Here is a 19,506-nt window from a genome sequence, read left to right as displayed (position 1 = left end):
AGAGTACATGCTGTAAATAAAAAATGAACACTTCCGCGTCAGTCTTTATTTTCTGAGTATAACACGCATTAAATTGCCAACTAATTGCCTTCCATTTTTAATTAAAGCTGGACATTTGATGATCTAATTCATTTCATTTGAGTTTGTATATTTGTACTGAATGCCAGGAAAGCCACTTCACTAACCAACACATAATCAATAAATGTCTCCCCCAATTTGAAACTGAGCTCCTAATACTCCTATAAAAAGAACATGTAAGGTTGAAACACAGTTAAAATAGATTTAAATCTCAAACAAAATTAGCTTTCTTTCCATCTCTCACACACAAAACACCACTATTTAGTGAGGAAGCCATTGACAGTGTTGATTACTATTCACCACCCAGACACAGACACTTTTCCTTGGTAATGAGGGGAGATAGATGGCTGGGCATCCTTTGAAGGACAATAGTAAAAAGGTCAAAGAGATGTTGGCTAGACAGCAACACCAACACTCTGAAATTATGATGACTCTGGCAGAAACATGGTTAGGAGGAAGAAAGTTTCACTGTTTGTCAATCTGCACTGACATTGCAGGTCTCTACAGCTCAAATGTATTGTGTATAAGCAAGGCCTCACAATCACAGTTTAAAATATCATTTGAAAAAGCACTGAAGGGTGAAAGATTCTCACAAACTTATCATGTCTACATAGACATGAACATGAAAACGTATCCATCGATAGACAAACAGACAGAAAGATAGAAAGACAGACAGACAGACAGACAGACAGACAGACAGACAGACAGACAGACAGACAGACAGATAGACAGATAGATAGACAGATAGACAGATAGATAGATAGATAGATAGATAGATAGATAGATAGATAGATAGATAGATAGCATGTTTACTGAGCCATTAAATGGGCAGAACATGAGATTAGGCTAAACTATGTTGCTGCCAGGTAAGTCTACTGACCGAACCACCAGCACAAAGCAAACCAAACGCAAAACTGACAACTTTACTTTAGACAGCAGCGACACATATTGGATACTTTTAGGTATTGCGATTTGAAGACTGGACTTGAACTTGAAAAGTTCGAGATGGTCAAGTGCATCCAGTTTAACAACATAGTGAGTTATAGCATGTATGGGATGTTGACAGACAAATTTCGTCCCTGCTCATTATCACTAGCCATTCAAAATGACTTGCTGTTTGCTGGTGCGTGGTAAGTAGCCTGACTGTTATTGAGCGTTAAAAAATCAAGTAATTTGGGTGATTTGCCTTTACATTTTTACAGCTTGAGAGAAATATGAGGCTACTTTGAACCAGGTGGTAGAGGGCCATCAAGGTTACTAAAATACGAGGACTACAACAATCTATTGTGCAAAGCTCAATGTGGAGATGTGATTCACTATTGGAGAAGGGGGTTGGGATACAGGGAAGTCACTGGTCCCCTTTGTCCGCCATTTTGGCTCAAGTTTTCTCAAAGCTCCAAGAGAAGCGTAAACCTAGAATTTGAGCCAGAATGGGGGTCGTTTCATAGTCATTGACTCTAGCAAAATAACAAATGACCGCCAGGGGGCGGTGGGTGGCAAAACTTTGGAGCAGACAAAGATGGCGGTACGGAAGAAAGACGGCGGCCCGAATGTAAAATATTTCGAAGCGTCTGATACCGTCTCGCAGTTCGACAATGTCCGGGTTTGGCTGGGCAAGAATTATAAAAAGGTACCATTCGTTTATTTGTAACCAGCACGAACGGTCATTGAGTTATTTGTGCAGGAAAGGATAGACTCGATGCGGGTAGTCAGAAAGGAGAGGGGAGGGCAGGAAAGGAGATGGAGAGAAATCCAGCTGTTTAAAATCCACAGTCTGACGCGTCTCAGACAATAGAAGATGCTGCATGCGCGTCTTGAGAAAAGTCTTAAGACGTACCCAAGAATTGGCTTCATCTTCAATATCTGATGTCGTTTCTACATCTCTGGCTAGTCATTAGACCTTCTCTAATAGGTTTTAATGAATGGCCTTTCTCTTTTATTCAAGAAAGGCCAGCTCGTGTAACGGGTCTGCGGTATTGGCAGCGCAAGTGCGTGAATCCAGATGTGCAGCCAAATCTCGCGCGCTGTGCTTATAAAAAGCAGCAATGTGATACAGACGATGAGAAATTCACACTCGGATGTGAAGAATATTTCTCTGTATAATTTACACATGGAAATTACTTGATACGATAAAACAATGTGTGGAATTCGACTATAGGTTGCAACGAAATCTAGTTTCCCGCTAACGAAACACCTCAGTTGCATGAAATTGTTAATGCATTTCATATATGAGGTAAAGAAATAAATTCTTTACATATAAAACGTCTTTTTATATAATCTAGTTCAAAGCAAACCTCATTTTAATCCATTTACATTTGAATTATTGCAATAATAATATTATGAAATAAAGGTTACAATACAGAAACATAAATACAATTCAAATAAAAATATGAAACTTATTTACAAAATATGTGCACTGTCATCACAGCGTTTGAGGATGAGGATGCATTGATGTTCAGTCATTTACATCTTGCTCAGAGCATCCTTCGCTTTTATGTCATTTAACTGATTCAAGGTATTGATTTGATTTTTTTTTAATAGTCAAGTGGTGCAGATTGTGATAAATGTAGATGTTCCATTTATTTATGGAGGAAAGCTGACAGATCAAGCATGTCCATGTGTTTTAGAGCAATGACTTGGTGAAATCTTACAGAAAGTGTATTTATTTAAACATTTTATTATATACTTTTCATGAATTATATTATCAGCATTAAATTTGAGTGAAAGTTTGAATTAACATGAATTTGAGCCTCACATTATATGTAATACAATATAATGATTGTAACGGTCACAAAAATTAACACAAATATAATTCTGGTAAATCAGAATGGCCAAATAATGAATGATTAATCTGCCTGGTTGATGTATTGCTCTGTGACTAATCCTTATGAATGTTCCTTTTATTATGCTGTCTAGCTCCTTAAACTTGCTGTGGTTCTTTCTAGTATATTCAAGCAGAGCCCCCCACCAATAAATCGTTGTCGAGTCTGGTGGTTCAACTGCTTCAGTTTCAGGAGGAAGTGTTTGGCCGACATGTCAGCAACCCTCCCCTTACTAAACTACCGGTACTCACACAAGCCTTCTTTCATAACAGTATTGAGTTGAATGCATTAAAGTAATCAGTGCACTATGTAGATTTCTGATGATGCTCTCCTCTCTCCCGTAGATGAAGTGTTTTTTGGATTTCAAATCTGGAGGAGCCCTGTGTCATATTCTGGCTGCTGCATACAAGTTTAAGAGTGATCAAGGATGGTAATGGTCCTCTGTCTCCCTCTCTTTCTTTCACTCCTTTTTATTATTTAATTGACACTATAATTATGTAAATTAAATTTAAATTAATAATGAAAATGAAAAATTACATTTTTGGTTTATATATATATATGTATGTATATATATATATATATATATATATATATATATATATATATATATATATATATATATATATATATATATATACACTGCTGAGCCAAAACAATATGACCAGTCATGGGTGAAGCAAACATCGTTGATCATCTCCTAAGAAGGCCACATATTAAGGTCTGGGTAGATTAGATGGTAAGCAAACAATCAATCAACATGTTGGATGCAGGAGAAATGGGCAGGAATAAAGATCTGAGCGACTTTGACAAGCTAGGGCCAAATTGTTATGACAAGGCGACTGGGTCAGAGTATCCCTGAAATGGCAAGGCTTGTGGGTTGCTACCTGTCAGCAGTGGTTCGAAAGCACAAACCATTGACAGGGTGCTGGGTGCCCAAGGCTCATCGATGCATGAGGACAACGAAGGCTATCCCGTCTGGTCCGAGTCAAAAGAAGGTCTACTGTGGCTCAAGTCACACAAAATATTAATTATGGCTATGGGAGGAATGTGTCACAATGCACAGTGTATTGCAGACCAATCAGAGTCCCTATAATAACCCCTGTCCACCGGTGAAAACGCCTACAATAGGCACCCAAGTGTCGGAACAGGACTGAGCAGTGGAAGAAGGTCGACTGGTCCGATGGGTCCCGTGTTCTTTTACAACCTGTGGACGGCTGTGTACTTGTGTGCCGTTAACCTAGGGAAGTGATGGCACCAAAATGCACTGTGGGACAATAGTAAGCCAGTGGGGGGAGTGTGATGCTCTGGGCAATGTTTTACTGGGAAACCCTAGGTCTGGCCATTAATGTGGATACAAATTTGACACATGCCAATAACCTAAACATTGTTGCAGACCAGGTACACCCCTTCTTGACAATGGCATTCCCTGGTGGAAGTGACCTCTTTCAGCAGAATAAAGCACCTTGCCACACTGCACCCATTGGTCAGGAATGTTTTGAGGAACATGATGAAGAGATGATGTAAGTTTTGCCTAGGCCTCAGAATTCCCCAGATCTTAATCCAATTGAACATCTGTGTGATGTGCTGGACCAACAAGTTCCATGGTGGCTCCACTTCACAACCTACAGGACTTGTGTTGGTGACTAAAACCACAGGACAACTTCAGGGGTCTTGTAGAATCCATGCCTTAGCGGGTCAGCTCTGTTTTGACAGCATACAGAGGACCAACAGCATATTAGGCAGATGGTTATAATGTTTTGACTCATTGGTATATATATATACTTTTATAATGTCTATAATGCCTTAATACTTTACTATAGAGCAAGTTTAGAAATTTCAGTACTATTATTATTATAATTATTATTCCTTTTTTTTTTTTTTTTTTAAATCTAAAAAATATTTTAGATTTTTATTTTAGGATGATTGTAAAAATGTTTTTCCATGAGACACCATCCTCAGCCACTTATATAGGTTATAGGTAGGATGTAATGTAAAATATATTCATTATGTGGACGACTTAAGAATCTATTAATTTAACATGTATTTTTGCCATTCATTTGAGTGGCTTAATCAGTTGTTGTATAATTTCTCTGACACTTAACCTTATGACACACTCACCAAGAGCGTCGTGATTCGCCTCCATCGTGGTGTCAATTGGTCCTTATGCTCCTGAATAGATTCTGCATGACATTTTTATGTTGCTGCATTTCAACTTTCTATTAGTGTAGTAACCCTGTGGTGTTAAAGTACTTACCAGTGAGACATAAAGTGCCACTTCAATGATTACGGATCAAAAACCTAATTCATACTCATTAGCTGTTCACTTTTGTATCCATCAGGAGGAGATTTGACTTCCAGAACCCTTCGAGAATGGACCGCAATGTTGAAATGTTCATGACTATAGAGAAATCTTTGGTACAGGTGTGTATCAAACACACAATTTCACACACACAGTCATCCAGTCAGATGAACATTTACTTGCAGTCATCAAATGGTTGGATTTATAAGTATGTGCATATGTGAGATTGAATACTGATGTGTTTTTTCCTTTGTAGAATAACTGTTTGTCCCGACCTGTGATTTACCTGAGTTCAGAGATAGAGCCCAAGCTACTGGGAAAACTGAAGGACATCATCAAACGACACCAGGTACTTCCAAAAACCATTAGTTTTAGTTGTTACAAAGGCCATCTAGTTATGGCTGGATAATGTATTTTTTTTAAAGTTTTTTTTTTTGTGTGTATTTTAATCATTTCAGTTTTTGTTTTTTTTTAGCTTTTTATAATATTCAATATGTATCTCATATAGATAAGAAACGTATTGATATCACATCAGACAGAGAGAGATGTGCGATTACCTGCATCTAAGCAGCATCTCTCTACTAGTGTAGAAGTTGTAAGTTTAATTACTTAAAAAACAGTGACATTACAACCTCCTTGTTGAGTAATAAAATGTAGCGATTCAGTTGCGAAGTTAACTTATTAATAAAAGTTACGGGGAAGCATTGACAACAGGTTTTTATGTGTGCACATGCACGCAGCACGATTTTCGATCTCTTTGTCATGTGTGTGTGCTTCAGTGAGATCAGTGCATTCATCTAGAACGGTGACTAAATTGACTTAGAACTACTTGTGCATTTTACAGCTTTATAGCACACCTTCCAGCCAATCAGAATCGAGTATTCTGACAGACCATGGTATAAATGTATGTACATATATATATATATATATATATATATATATATATATGCCCTGAAATACATTAAAAGTTAAGGTATAAAACTAACCTACTGATACAGCTTTATTTACAATGTCGCTTAATTTTAGATTTGCATAATTAAAAAAATTGTTGTCATTTTTATGATTTTTATATTTTAAATATCGGCCAGTCCATATTTCAATACTTTATTTCTTTGAAGTCAATCTGGATCAAGACATGACATCTTATTTGACATGTATGTGTGTGTTTTAGGGGTCTGTGACTGAAGATAAGCTTTCTAGCTCTCATGTAGTGGTGCCTATTCCTGCTAGTCTGGAGGATGGTACGTTCTGCAGTGTGTTGTTCATAGTGTAAAAATATACATTCACAGTTCACACACATGTGTAGGGTACAATGGGGCTAAACACCCGCCTAGGATAAAATGTTCCTCTTATTTTCTCCCAAAATTCATTAAAAAGGAAATTTGTCAAGGCTTTTAGCCCCTTTGTACCCTTCCATTTAAAAAGAAGAATGGTTTCTGCAGTAATATTGTGATTGTTATGTGTGTGGTTTTCAGAAGAGTGGGTCCGTCCTGTAATGAAGAGAGACAAACAGATGCTGCTACACTGGGGCTACTGGCCTGATAGGTGAACACACACACACACACACACACACACACACACACACACACACACACACACATACACACACACACACACACAGTTCAGGTGTGTATATGAATGCAGGATTAATGTGCTGTGTTCATGATGCAGTTATGACACATGGATCTCAGCCAGTGAGGTGGAGGCTGCTGTGGAGGATCCGCCCACTGCTGAGAAGCCCAGGAAGGTTAGAACCCCCCCCCCCCCCCCCCTTACCTCTCTCCATCTGTCTCCAGTCCTTTACCTCTCTTTTTCTTTGTCTCTTTTGTCTTGCACATTCTCTCTCTGCCTTTCATGTTTTTTCATACAACCACTGATTAGCTGATGGTTATCTGAGAAATCCAGCCATTTATCACCTGACTACAAGTTTATGTGTGTGTAGGTTCATGCCAAGTGGATTCTGGACCTGGATCAGTTTAATGAGTGGATGAATGAGGAAGACTATGAGGTGGGAGAGGGAGGACCGAGGAGGAAGAGGATTTCTGCGAAGACTCTCACAGATGAAGTGAGCACTCCAGATGAAAGGAGGGATAAAAAACCCAGCAGTGCCAAAAAGAGGAAACGCTCCCCGTCTCCATCTCCTACCCCTCCACCACAGGAGAGCAAGAAGAAAAACACCAAGAAAGGGTATTTTTTATTACGGAATCTTAAACCATTGATTCTCATGAAACAGTGATATTTGTTTCAGAGAATTTCTGAAATTTATTTATTTTTTAGATGTATTTAAATGTATGAATTATATGTAATCTTATTTTCACATCACAGGCCCAAAGTACCAGGGCCGTATCCACCATAGGAGGAAGTGCCTGCCCTTAATATTCAGATTAGTGGCTAACAATTATGAGGATTTCAATGGATTCCTAAAATCGTATCCCTATATAAATTTAAATATCTTTAAACACAAGACATGTTACATACAGAATATTTTGTAACAATGAAAAAATATTGAGAAGAAATGATTTCAGAAAGATAAAATTGGGGCATCTAAATCAAAATTCAGCATTTTGTCAGAAAATGCATTTAAAAACACTAAAAGCATGATATTTTAATTTCAATAAAAGAGAAATACTGGAAGAATTTAAGTTTGTGTGCCAAATAATGTTTGGCATTACTCACAAAATAGATTTAAGTCTATCAAATAATGTATTTAAGATCTGGCATGTTTTCTTTTGAAATTAATGGATGCACTGGAAATGTAAAAATGGCGCTCTCTGTGTCTTTGTACGAACCTGTGTGTGTGTGTGTGTGTGTGTGTGTGTGTGTGTGTGTGTGTGTGTGTGTGTGTGTGTGTGTGTGTGTGTGTGTTTAGACCCACTACACCCTACACTAAGTCCAAAAGAGGACAGAGAGAGGAAGAACAGGAAGATCTGACTAAAGAGTTAGATGAACCCTCACCTGTGCCTGCAGTGGAGGAAGCTACACTACCTAAAACAGGTAAATTCACACACATCTTTTTACCTAACAATTTAGTCTCTATTGTGTGTAATCTTGATATTTGTGTGTGTAGTGACTAAGAAGGATTCAGATTCTACTCCAGTGAAAGGAGGCACTATGACTGACCTGGGTATGTCTCTACAGTAGCTTCTGTCTCTAACACACCTGACACTCAGACTAACCGAAAGGTGAAGTGTGTCTTTTCTGTGCCATTAATGGCACCAAGTGGAATTGCAAAATAAAGGATGTCATCCTATGAATGTCTGCTTAAAGCTGTCTTCGCACCTTGAGCTGGAATCGGAGGAAGCATTTTAATGACGAGCACATGAAAAGCACACACTTCAGCTTTCTGTGCTAATTAACAATGTATTTTTTTGTACCATAAAGTAAAAGTGTACGTGCAAAATTAATTCAACTCTAAGTTTTTGTTTTATTCTGCTATCACACCTAGATGAGCAAGAGGATGAATCAATGGAGACTGTAGGAAAGGTATAGCAGCAATTATATGCACCACATTTCACAGTTTTTTTGCTCACAAGTTCAATAATAGATAGATACAAATGTTAATTTATTATTAATTGAATTTTTTATATATAAATCAAAGTATCATAACAATTTGAGAGAAAATATTAAGAATTTCTTATTGTATGAACTCCATAAGTTAGTAAAACAGGATTTGATTGTTGTTGACCTTTAATTTAAAAGATTTAAATTGATCAAAATCTTAACATTTTGCTAATTTCCAGATTTAAATTAAACTAAGTTATCAATATGGTGTCAGATGTTTAAATCACACTGTATTTCATGAGCAGCATTCGTGGTTAGCTTTACGTTTGTGTGTTTCTAGGAGGAAGAAGAAGGTTCCCAGAGTGTGAAAGGAGAACCGGTGAAGGGATCGGATCTTCATGAGGATAATGTCACTGAACAGACCCATCATATCATTATCCCTAGCTATGCTGCTTGGTTTGACTATAACAGGTACTGCGACTTTAACACAGCTTTGAAACATATTCTCATCAAGAATCGCCCATTTAGATAGGAAGCAATTGGCAATTCTGTTTTGTCCTGAAAGAAAAAGCAAGAATCAGAAAAAATGTAACAGTCTATTTCTGTCTCTTTTAGTGTCCATGCTATAGAGCGCAGAGCACTGCCTGAGTTTTTCAATGGGAAGAACAAGTCGAAGACTCCTGAAATGTAAGAATATCTGTTGGTGAACATACACACAAAGATTGATTTGAATTTAATTGTGTCTCTATTGATCCTCATTAAAGTGCCCCTATTATGCTATTATAAACGTTATTCATTTTGTTCTGAAGTCTCCTACAACAGGTCTACATTCATCCAAGGTCAAAAAATACTTTCATTTCCTTATAATATATATATACATAACTTTGCAGACCTTTTACATTCACAAACAGCTATATTAGATACTGCATGAAAGGTCATATAAAAAGTATAAAGTATAATAGGGGCACTTTAATTAGCTTTATCCACCCCGTTTCATCTTCACACTTTGCTGTGTTACAGTTATCTGGCGTACCGTAACTTCATGATCGACACGTACAGACTGAACCCACAGGAGTATTTGACCTCCACAGCTTGCCGTAGAAACCTGGCTGGAGATGTCTGTGCCATTATGAGGTCTGGGAAAAGAATTACACCTATAAATACCTGTTTACATTATATATGCATGGTTCTTTTTGACTTTGATGAATTTTGACTGTGAAAGTGTGTGTGTTTGTGTGTGTGTGTGTGTGTGTGAACAGAGTCCATGCGTTTCTGGAACAGTGGGGTTTGATTAACTATCAGGTGGATTCAGAAAGTCGGCCCACTCCCATGGGGCCTCCACCCACTTCACACTTTCACGTACTGGCAGATACTCCATCAAGTCTGGTACCACTACAGCCTAAAGCATCCCAGGTAAAATAAAACACACATGTATTCTTGCTAGAGGTGTCATCCACACAAAATTTAGAATTTTTATTATTTCTTACATGACTTATTTTTTCTTTTCTGCGACAGCCCTTAAAAACACACTTTCCATGTAAATTTTTGTCTATATTCACTTGATTGGTTATCTAAGCTCTTTTCTTCTCTTCGTTCCCTCTAGACTTCATCTTCTCAACAGATGCTCTCATTCCCTGACAAAGTGAAGGACAAACCTGCCGACTTACAGAACTTTGGGTTGAGGACAGATGTGTACAGTAAGAAGAGTGGTCCAGTTAAAGTAAGAGCCGCACATTAAATATCACACATGGTGTAGAGAGAGTGTGAGAATGTGTGAGGTTGAAAGGAATTTTGCAATATGAAGTATGGAGATGATTTTGATCACTGTGAGAAAGATTAAGGACCTTCTTTTGTCATTGCACAGAATAAAAATGCTGCCAGTGCCACTCGGGAATGGACGGACCAGGAGACGTTGCTACTGCTGGAGGTACTGTATATACATATAAAAAATCTGAGGCCACTAGTCATTTTTTAATTTTTTTTATTACAATTTACACTACCGTTCAAAAGTCTCGTATGCTCACAAAGGCTGCATTTAATTGTTAAAAAATACAGAAATTTGTGAAATATTATTACAATTTAAAATGACTGTTTTCTATGTTAATATATTTTAACATGTATACATGTAAACATGTTTTCCAGTTATGGCAAAGTTGAATTTTCAGCATCATTACTCCAGTCTTCATTGTCACATGATCCTTCAGAAATCATTCTAACATGCTGATTTTGTGCTCAAGAAACATTTCATATTATCATCAGTTGAAAACAGTTGTGCTGCTTAGTATTTTTTATATATAATATTTAATATTTTTGTGTAAACTGGGATTCTTTGATAAATAAAAAGTTTTGAATTCAAATAATTTGAAATAGATTTTTTTGTAACAATGTCTTCACTGTATGTCTTTACTGTCACATTTGATGAATTTAATGTAAATCTTACTGATTGCAAACTTTTGTGTAGTGTTGACTTGACTTCCGCTCTTTTACACTCGCATCACGATTCCTGTTTGTTCTCAGGGTCTAGAGATGTATAAAGATGACTGGAATAAAGTATCGGAGCACGTGGGCAGCCGCACACAGGATGAGTGCATTCTCCACTTCCTGCGTCTACCGATTGAGGACCCCTACCTGGAGGAAAGCACCGCCCCCTTGGGCCCGCTAGCCTATCAGCCGGTTCCGTTCAGTCAAGCGGGGAACCCTGTCATGAGCACTGTGGCGTTCCTGGCCTCTGTGGTTGACCCTCGAGTGGCTTCAGCTGCAGCTAAATCTGCGCTTGGTGAGAACTTACATTATTAAAGTAATGGTTTAAACAAAAATGAAAACCATTATATACTTACCCTCGAAATGACTGTAACTGATTTTTTTTTTTAATACAACAATAGTGAATAGGAACTGAGCTCAAGCTCCAAAAAGGGTGAAAATGTATCATAAAAGTAGTTGTATTTTGTATTTTTCTACATGAACTTCATGTTTCTCTTCTCTTTCTCAGAGGAGTTCTCTCGAATGAAGGAGGAGGTACCAGCTGCATTGGTGGAGGCTCATGTGCGTCGAGTGGAGGAGGCGGCCAGAGCAAGCGGAAGATCAGACCCTCTCTACGGCCTGGAGGGCAGCGGCATCGCAGGAACCGGTCTTGAAGACTCTGAAAAACCCGGTAAGTGAACAAACACATTTTCACTTATTTTCCCTAAAGTAAATAGTGAGAGAAATTAACTGTGTATGTTTGTTTTTCAGCGGAGGATGGAAATGAGGAGAATAAAAGCAGTGATGGTCAATCCAGCCAAGATAAGAGAGACAATAAGGTGTGTACAGACAAAATATGTACAGTGTAGTCCAAAAGTGTAGTGCATTGAAAATGGTGGATTAAATATCTGATTTAAACCGGGCAGGGAAAAAAGTTATGTGTGTGTGTATATATATATACACACTCACCTAAAGGATTATTAGGAACACCTGTTCAATTTCTCATTAATGCAATTATCTAATCAACCAATCACATGGCAGTTGCTTCAATGCATTTAGGGGTGTGGTCCTGGTCAAGACAATCTCCTGAACTCCAAACTGAATGTCAGAATGGGAAAGAAAGGTGATTTAAGCAATTTTGAGCGTGGCATGGTTGTTGGTGCCAGACGGCCCGGTCTGAGTATTTCACAATCTGCTCAGTTACTGGGATTTTCACGCACAACCATTTCTAGGGTTTACAAAGAATGGTGTGAAAAGGGAAAAACATCCAGTATGCGGCAGTCCTGTGGGCGAAAATGCCTTGTTGATGCTAGAGGTCAGAGGAGAATGGGCCGACTGATTCAAGCTGATAGAAGAGCAACTTTGACTGAAATAACCACTCGTTACAACCGAGGTATGCAGCAAAGCATTTGTGAAGCCACAACACGCACAACCTTGAGGCGGATGGGCTACAACAGCAGAAGACCCCACCGGGTACCACTCATCTCCACTACAAATAGGAAAAAGAGGCTACAATTTGCACAAGCTCACCAAAATTGGACAGTTGAAGACTGGAAAAATGTTGCCTGGTCTGATGAGTCTCGATTTCTGTTGAGACATTCAGATGGTAGAGTCAGAATTTGGCGTAAACAGAATGAGAACATGGATCCATCATGCCTTGTTACCACTGTGCAGGCTGGTGGTGGTGGTGTAATGGTGTGGGGGATGTTTTCTTGGCACACTTTAGGCCCCTTAGTGCCAATTGGGAATCGTTTAAATGCCACGGCCTACCTGAGCATTGTTTCTGACCATGTCCATCCCTTTATGACCACCATGTACCCATCCTCTGATGGCTACTTCCAGCAGGATAATGCACCATGTCACAAAGCTCGAATCATTTCAAATTGGTTTCTTGAACATGACAATGAGTTCACTGTACTAAAATGGCCCCCACAGTCACCAGATCTCAACCCAATAGAGCATCTTTGGGATGTGGTGGAACGGGAGCTTCGTGCCCTGGATGTGCATCCCACAAATCTCCATCAACTGCAAGATGCTATCCTATCAATATGGGCCAACATTTCTAAAGAATGCTTTCAGCACCTTGTTGAATCAATGCCACGTAGAATTAAGGCAGTTCTGAAGGCGAAAGGGGGTCAAACACAGTATTAGTATGGTGTTCCTAATAATCCTTTAGGTGAGTGTGTATATATATATATATGAAGACCTCCGATGCAAAAGCCTCTAAAAGCCACCTCTGTCAAATGCTCTCCGTACATAATTTACGCTCATCAAATACTTTCACTTCAAACTCACTAAATCCCATCCTCAGCCCATTCAGAAATGCCTCTACTTGGGTAGAAACCTATACATATGAGCCTGATAAAATTTGTAATATTAAACAAATATTTTTGACGGACTTAGAGGCTTTTGCATCTGAAGTCTTCATATATAAATATTTCTTGATATTATCATCAATTATAATTTAATTAATTAATTTAAAAAAAAATTAAAAAGTTGAGCTGCTTAATATCTTTGTTGAAACAGTGATACATATTTCTTTCAGCATTCTTTTATCAATAGAAAATTCATAAGAACATAATTTATTTGAAATAGAAATCCTCTGTAAAATTTTCAGCTTTCAGTTCAAATGAGATTTATGTTATTTTCTTAATATTAATCTCATGTGTCTGTTAAATTTTAGGAGAGCAAAGATGGACCCAGTGAGGAGGAAGAAAAACAAGGAGAGAACGGCAAGAAAGAGGAAGAGAGAGTGAGAGAAGGGGAGACAGACAGAGAGACGGAGAAAACAGACTCAGAAATGGGTGTGTTTACAGCAATAAAATATATGTACAAGATAAAAGTCCAGCAGAATAAAAAAACAGGACTTATATATGCAAATGTATAGTGTGATGCAGATACACTAATGCATTATTTGCCCAAACCAAATGAGTTGTCTATCTAGCTATGCACTAGAATAAAAAACAACAACTAATCAGTTGTAGACGACATGTACAAAACTGCCACTGTAGTATGTGTTGCCTTCATTACCTGTTATAGTTAATGAATATATAGAGACAGAGGTGAAGTTACTTACCTGAACTCTTTTGGATCCCTACAGCCGATGGCGAAAAGGAGAAAGAACGGAAGGAGGGATCCGAAGAGGGTCAGAGGGATGGAGAGAGTGAGGGAGAGAAGAAGGCAAAGGTGGAGAGAGATGTAGGAGAGGGAAACCTGTCCACTGCTGCTGCTTCAGCGCTTGCTGCTGCTGCCGTGAAAGCTAAGGTGCGTGAAAAGGCGGCATCATAGTGAGAAAACAAACAGCTTTCCTGCAAATTAAACACTGAACCCTCTATTCTTTCAGCACTTGGCTGCGGTGGAGGAGAGGAAGATCAAGTCTCTGGTGGCTCTGCTGGTGGAGACCCAGATGAAGAAACTGGAGATCAAACTCAGACACTTTGAAGAGTTGGAGACCATCATGGACAGAGAGAGAGAGGCGGTAAGGCCACATGGACAATGTGGTTTTTGTTTAATAATCAAGCATATTTACTTTCAGTGGTTTGTCAGGTTCATTAAATTATAACAAAAGCTTTGTAGATTTGTTGCCTAAAAGAACAACATTTTTACAAAACCTGTATGATTTTATTTCTTTCATGCACTTAAAAAAAACAAAAACATTTTCTAATTAAAAAAGACATTTCCCTGTAAAAAAGTAAACATTCTTAAAACAAGTATAAGAACATTTGAATAACTATTATAATTTAATAACTGTTAATTACATTTATTTTTTAATTTTCTATTCGTTTTTTTGGTTACACTTAAAGCCTTTATGTATAATGCATTATAAATGTATTCATAATGTACATTATAATGCACTATATCTTTTTTTATAAATAATCAAAACCAAAGTTAAAATGTATTATAAATTTGCAGACTCCTTGTTACATCTGAAATTGCTTGTTTGTCGTGTTTTAATGCGTTATATTTTCTAAAGGCTTGAAAAGCATGAACATTTATGAGACAGATTTAAGAAAAATAAATGGAATAAATCACCTGGAAAAAAAATGAAAAATGAAATGTATTTTCTTTTAATTATGATTTTTGCTGCCCGAAAATATGAAAAAATAAGTGAAAGAAATCGTACAGTGACCAGGGGCTGTCAAGCTCCAAAAAAATAATTCAGATTATTTTTGCACTATATTACAAGTCTTTTAAAAACAATGTGAGGAATCAAAGTCATCATTATTCACCGAAATTCTTCATATTTTTAGGAAAACTGTTCCTTTAATTAGAAATGAATATGCATATATGTATATTATGTTTCTAGTTGGAGTATCAGAGGCAGCAGCTTCTTGCTGATCGTCAGTCGTTTCATATGGAGCAGTTGAAGTATGCAGAGATGAGAGCCAGACAGCAACACTTCCAGCAGATCCAACACCAGCATCATAGCAACCAGCCTGGCAACCAGTCTGGCAGTACTCCATCTGTACCCCACCAACCTGTCACTCCATCTGTCCCACCCCCAACGGCAAGCCCCGCCCCTGTGCCCGCCTCTAATGCCCACAGTGAAGCTCCTCCACCTGCCTCTCACAGTTCTCCCCCGACCAACGCACAGGCTGGAGCAGCACACGGTAATGACACATGCACACACGCTGTGAGGGTATATGTACAGTACCTGTCCAGTGCACGTACACCACCGTCCGTAAGTCTGAGGTCGATACGATTCCTTTAAAGGTTTTTGAAAAAAGCCTCGAATGCTCTCCAAGGATGCATTTATTTGAACAAAAATACAATAAAAACAGTAATATTGTGAAATTTTATTACAAATACATAGTATTATTATTTTAAAATACATAGTATTCCTGTGATGGCAAAACTGAATTTTCAGCATCATTACTCCAGTCTTCAGTGTCACATGATCCTTCTGGAATCATTCTAATATGCTGATTTGGTGCTCATAAAACATTTCTTCTTATTATTGATGTTAAAAACAGATGTGCTTTTACAATTAAAATAGGTCAAAATTGTTCTTATGGTTTAGAAATGTTTATTAAAATCAGATTAATTTATTAATTTATATTTTAATTCTGTCACATTGTGTTTGTTTCTTTTCCATTTTTGTCAGGTATAAATGTACTTTTTCATTGTTTGTATTTATATATATATATTTATCTATATATATTTATTATTATTTTTTGATTTATTATTATTATTTATGAGTTTCTATTGTATCCGTTAGTCGTCGTCTTCTTCTTCCGTTCGTGACTTCTATGGCAGCCCATAGAACGGTATTGTAAAAAGTTGTGAAATTTCACACACAGATCCTAGCATTCACCACAGCAAATGCTCAATCCCTCTAGCGCCACCAACTGTCCAAAGTTGCACTTACGTTTATGCTAATAACTAATGAACCGTAAGTGCTAGAAAGATTTTTTTTTTTCCGCCATGAAAGGTTTTACGAAACTCGTTGTGTGTCATCAGCACCATGCCCTGAAGGTACTTAAAAAGATTAGAGTTTTGAAACTGGTCTTTATAGATTCATTGAGTCATACAGAGAACAATGAGCGAATTATGTCTGCCATTTTGAAAAAATTCTGGACCGTTAGTCCAATTTTCACCAAATATCAACAATTTTTATGGCATGGTGCCAAGCTGATTCCGAGGCTGTAACTCTGCAACACTTTTGCATATTGACACCAAACTTTTTATGTCAATGTCACCTCACACTGACCACACAATTATAATTTGATAACTGCGCCACTATTGGTCAAAACTGATAAGCAATTAAATCGTATTACTAGTGATTGTATTAATGATTTTTCAGCCATTTTGCATAAAATAATGAAGGTCGTAGCCATGCTTGCATTACTCATTGTGCTTTTTTGTGTTTGGCCCCGATAATTATATTTAATATAATATATTTATTATGTATAATTATATTTATACTAATATAATTGTTGTCTTATAGATTATTTTGTTTTTTCCCCTCCAGATTCCAGCACTCCACTACCAGGGGATTCTCTCTATCCAAACGCCCCTGTGCCTCCACCACAGTAAAAGAGAGGGTGAGATTTAAAGGGGATCAGTGATTCCAGAGAAGAAATGAAATGAGATAGAAAGCAAAAGATATAGAGATAACTGGAGCGATATCTTCTTTTTTGTCACTTTCATCATTTTTGGGAGAAAATGATATAAATGAATTCTTGCCAGCATCTTGAACATGACATGATTCAAAATAAATAGCTAAAGCTAAACACAGATAACCTTGAAAAAGACTGACAAAAACCCCCCAGAAAAAAAAAAGACCTTTGTTTGGACTTTTGGAAAGGTCTTAAAACCAAACCCCTGTTAACACCCAACAAAAGCACTCTTGACCCTAACAGCCTGCTTCCAAGTACCAGATACAAGGCTCAATATTTCCTTGTCTGTCCTCCATTTTGAGTAACATCACTTAACTTTGAGTCGAACTACAGGATCCAAGGTACCCGTGATCTGCACTTCAGAAGCATCTCAATGTACATTAGGTACTCACATGGAAACAAAAAAAAAAAAAGAAAACCAAGAACAAATTGCACTTTCAGAATGTTTCCCAAATCGTACTTTTTGGAGGGATGAAGCATAAAGTCAAAATTAGTCCTGACTTAATGTTTTCTTTTATCAATGTTCTTTTTATCACTTTGTATTTGTTTTAATAGAAGCACTCGATTTGGAGTAAGTCCGAAGAGAAACTTGACTTTGTAATCGTTACTTTGTATGTGTGCGGGTGAATGTTGGTTTTACTTTTGGGACAATGTGAAAGCTTCAGTGGTTTGGCCTGGTTTTTTTTTTATGTACAATTCGATTTTAGCATGAGAAAAAAAAAAAGAGATTACAAATTAGTATTAAATCTGTTTACTTTGTATGAAGCATCTCTGACAACATGTACTGTAAACCTGGAAGTCATGTCATCAATAATTGATGTTTGCATGTTATTTTTTTGGGGTATGTGTGCACGTCATCTGCCACAAAATATCACAAGTTACTCTACCCTTCGAACAGGTGAAAGTAGTCTTGTTTCATTCACATCTCATTGCCATGCTTATGAGAATACTTAATTATTGGAGTGTATGACTAATCGACAATGAAAAAATAATGGGAAACGCAGCAGGGAATCACATTGGTTCCTTTCCAGGAAAACAATACGCTGAATATGTGTGTTGTATTTTTGAGTTGAATTAATCATTTTCTTGAGATCACATTACACATTTTAGTATTCAGTGTTCATGCCAGAACTGATATTTCGGTTCAGAATGTGTTATGTGTTGTGTGTGTGTACGGGTGTTTTAGTATCAGGCCAAACCCACAGAAAGTATTTACGACATGAAGGAAAAACCGTTTTGTTTTGTTACAAATTAGTGGCAACTACCTGATGAGTAGAGACAAGGGATTTTAAAGTTACGTTTGCAGCTGTGGTCTGTGTATCTCATATCTTCATATTGTAACCGTCCTATTTTTGTATTTTTATATGTTTCTTTACACTATTACGAATGACGTTATCATATTATACATGTCTGTAATGTTTCCTTCTCTTTCTGATTGTGGATGTTGTCGTATTATTGACATGTGAAAGTGTCAGTCGTTTTATACGATGAAGCTGGACTCTTTGTGTGTGTGTGTGTGTGTGTGTGTGTGTGTGGTGTGCATGCCCTCTATGATTTGCCACACATGTCTTTTTGTATGTATGTATGTTTTATTTTTTTATTCTACATTCATTTGCCATGTTTCCAGACTACAAATGCTAGAGGTGATGGATATCAATTCTGTCAATATCATAACCAACAAACACATGTACACTCCCGCTGTGATCGTATCTGCAGTTTACATCGTCACACACGTATGTGAATGCACATGTATGCAGTAGTCCAACATGCAGTATTACTGACAGAACAGATTCACATCAACCTCACACATTTTTGCACACCTCAACCAGTGTTGAATATCTCATTTGATCAATTTGCTCAGCTCTTTGGTCTTTGTCTTTTTCATTTGTAGTTGTATTAGTAGGTTTTTTTTTTGTTACATTTTGTTTATACTTTTTTTAATGGTGAAAGCTGGTAACCATTGCATTGAGATGTGTGAATGTTTGGCGACGTTCGGTTTGTCTTTTAAGGAGATGTAGCTGGAGCTGTCTAGCACCTGTTTGACAAAGAATGGATTCATTTTGGTTTCATAAATAATGAACGGTTGTGCACAATAAAAGGCATCATCAGTGATAAGAGCTGTGTGAAGTGTACTCAGTATATAAACCCATCTTATATTTCTGATTAAAAGGATAGTTTAACATTTATCATACTACAAAGTATATTACAGATGTACAAAAAGAAGCTC

The 19,506-nt window shown here is 37.4% G+C and overlaps 1 protein-coding gene across 1 annotated transcript; it reads left to right on the top strand.

Annotated features, from left to right (window-relative positions):
- Window positions 1-1,579: 1,579 nt before the first annotated feature.
- Window positions 1,580-19,394, top strand: smarcc2 (SWI/SNF related BAF chromatin remodeling complex subunit C2). Its single transcript, XM_079884001.1, has 26 exons — window positions 1,580-1,708; window positions 3,024-3,143; window positions 3,245-3,330; window positions 5,240-5,321; window positions 5,456-5,548; window positions 6,371-6,440; window positions 6,675-6,744; window positions 6,871-6,946; window positions 7,142-7,386; window positions 8,069-8,193; window positions 8,267-8,323; window positions 8,645-8,682; window positions 9,041-9,171; window positions 9,316-9,387; window positions 9,721-9,834; window positions 9,960-10,113; window positions 10,304-10,420; window positions 10,565-10,627; window positions 11,218-11,476; window positions 11,690-11,851; window positions 11,932-11,999; window positions 13,844-13,964; window positions 14,261-14,424; window positions 14,504-14,638; window positions 15,467-15,770; window positions 17,132-19,394. The coding sequence occupies exons 1-26, from the start codon at window positions 1,598-1,600 to the stop codon at window positions 17,194-17,196; spliced, it is 3,102 nt and encodes a 1,033-aa protein (XP_079740127.1). The 5' UTR covers window positions 1,580-1,597; the 3' UTR covers window positions 17,197-19,394.
- Window positions 19,395-19,506: the final 112 nt, after the last annotated feature.

The sequence above is a fragment of the Squalius cephalus genome (genome assembly GCF_949319135.1).
Source record: "Squalius cephalus genome assembly, chromosome: 10".
NCBI classification, from domain to species: domain Eukaryota; kingdom Metazoa; phylum Chordata; class Actinopteri; order Cypriniformes; family Leuciscidae; genus Squalius; species Squalius cephalus.
This window is presented reverse-complemented; position numbering and strand designations above follow the sequence as displayed.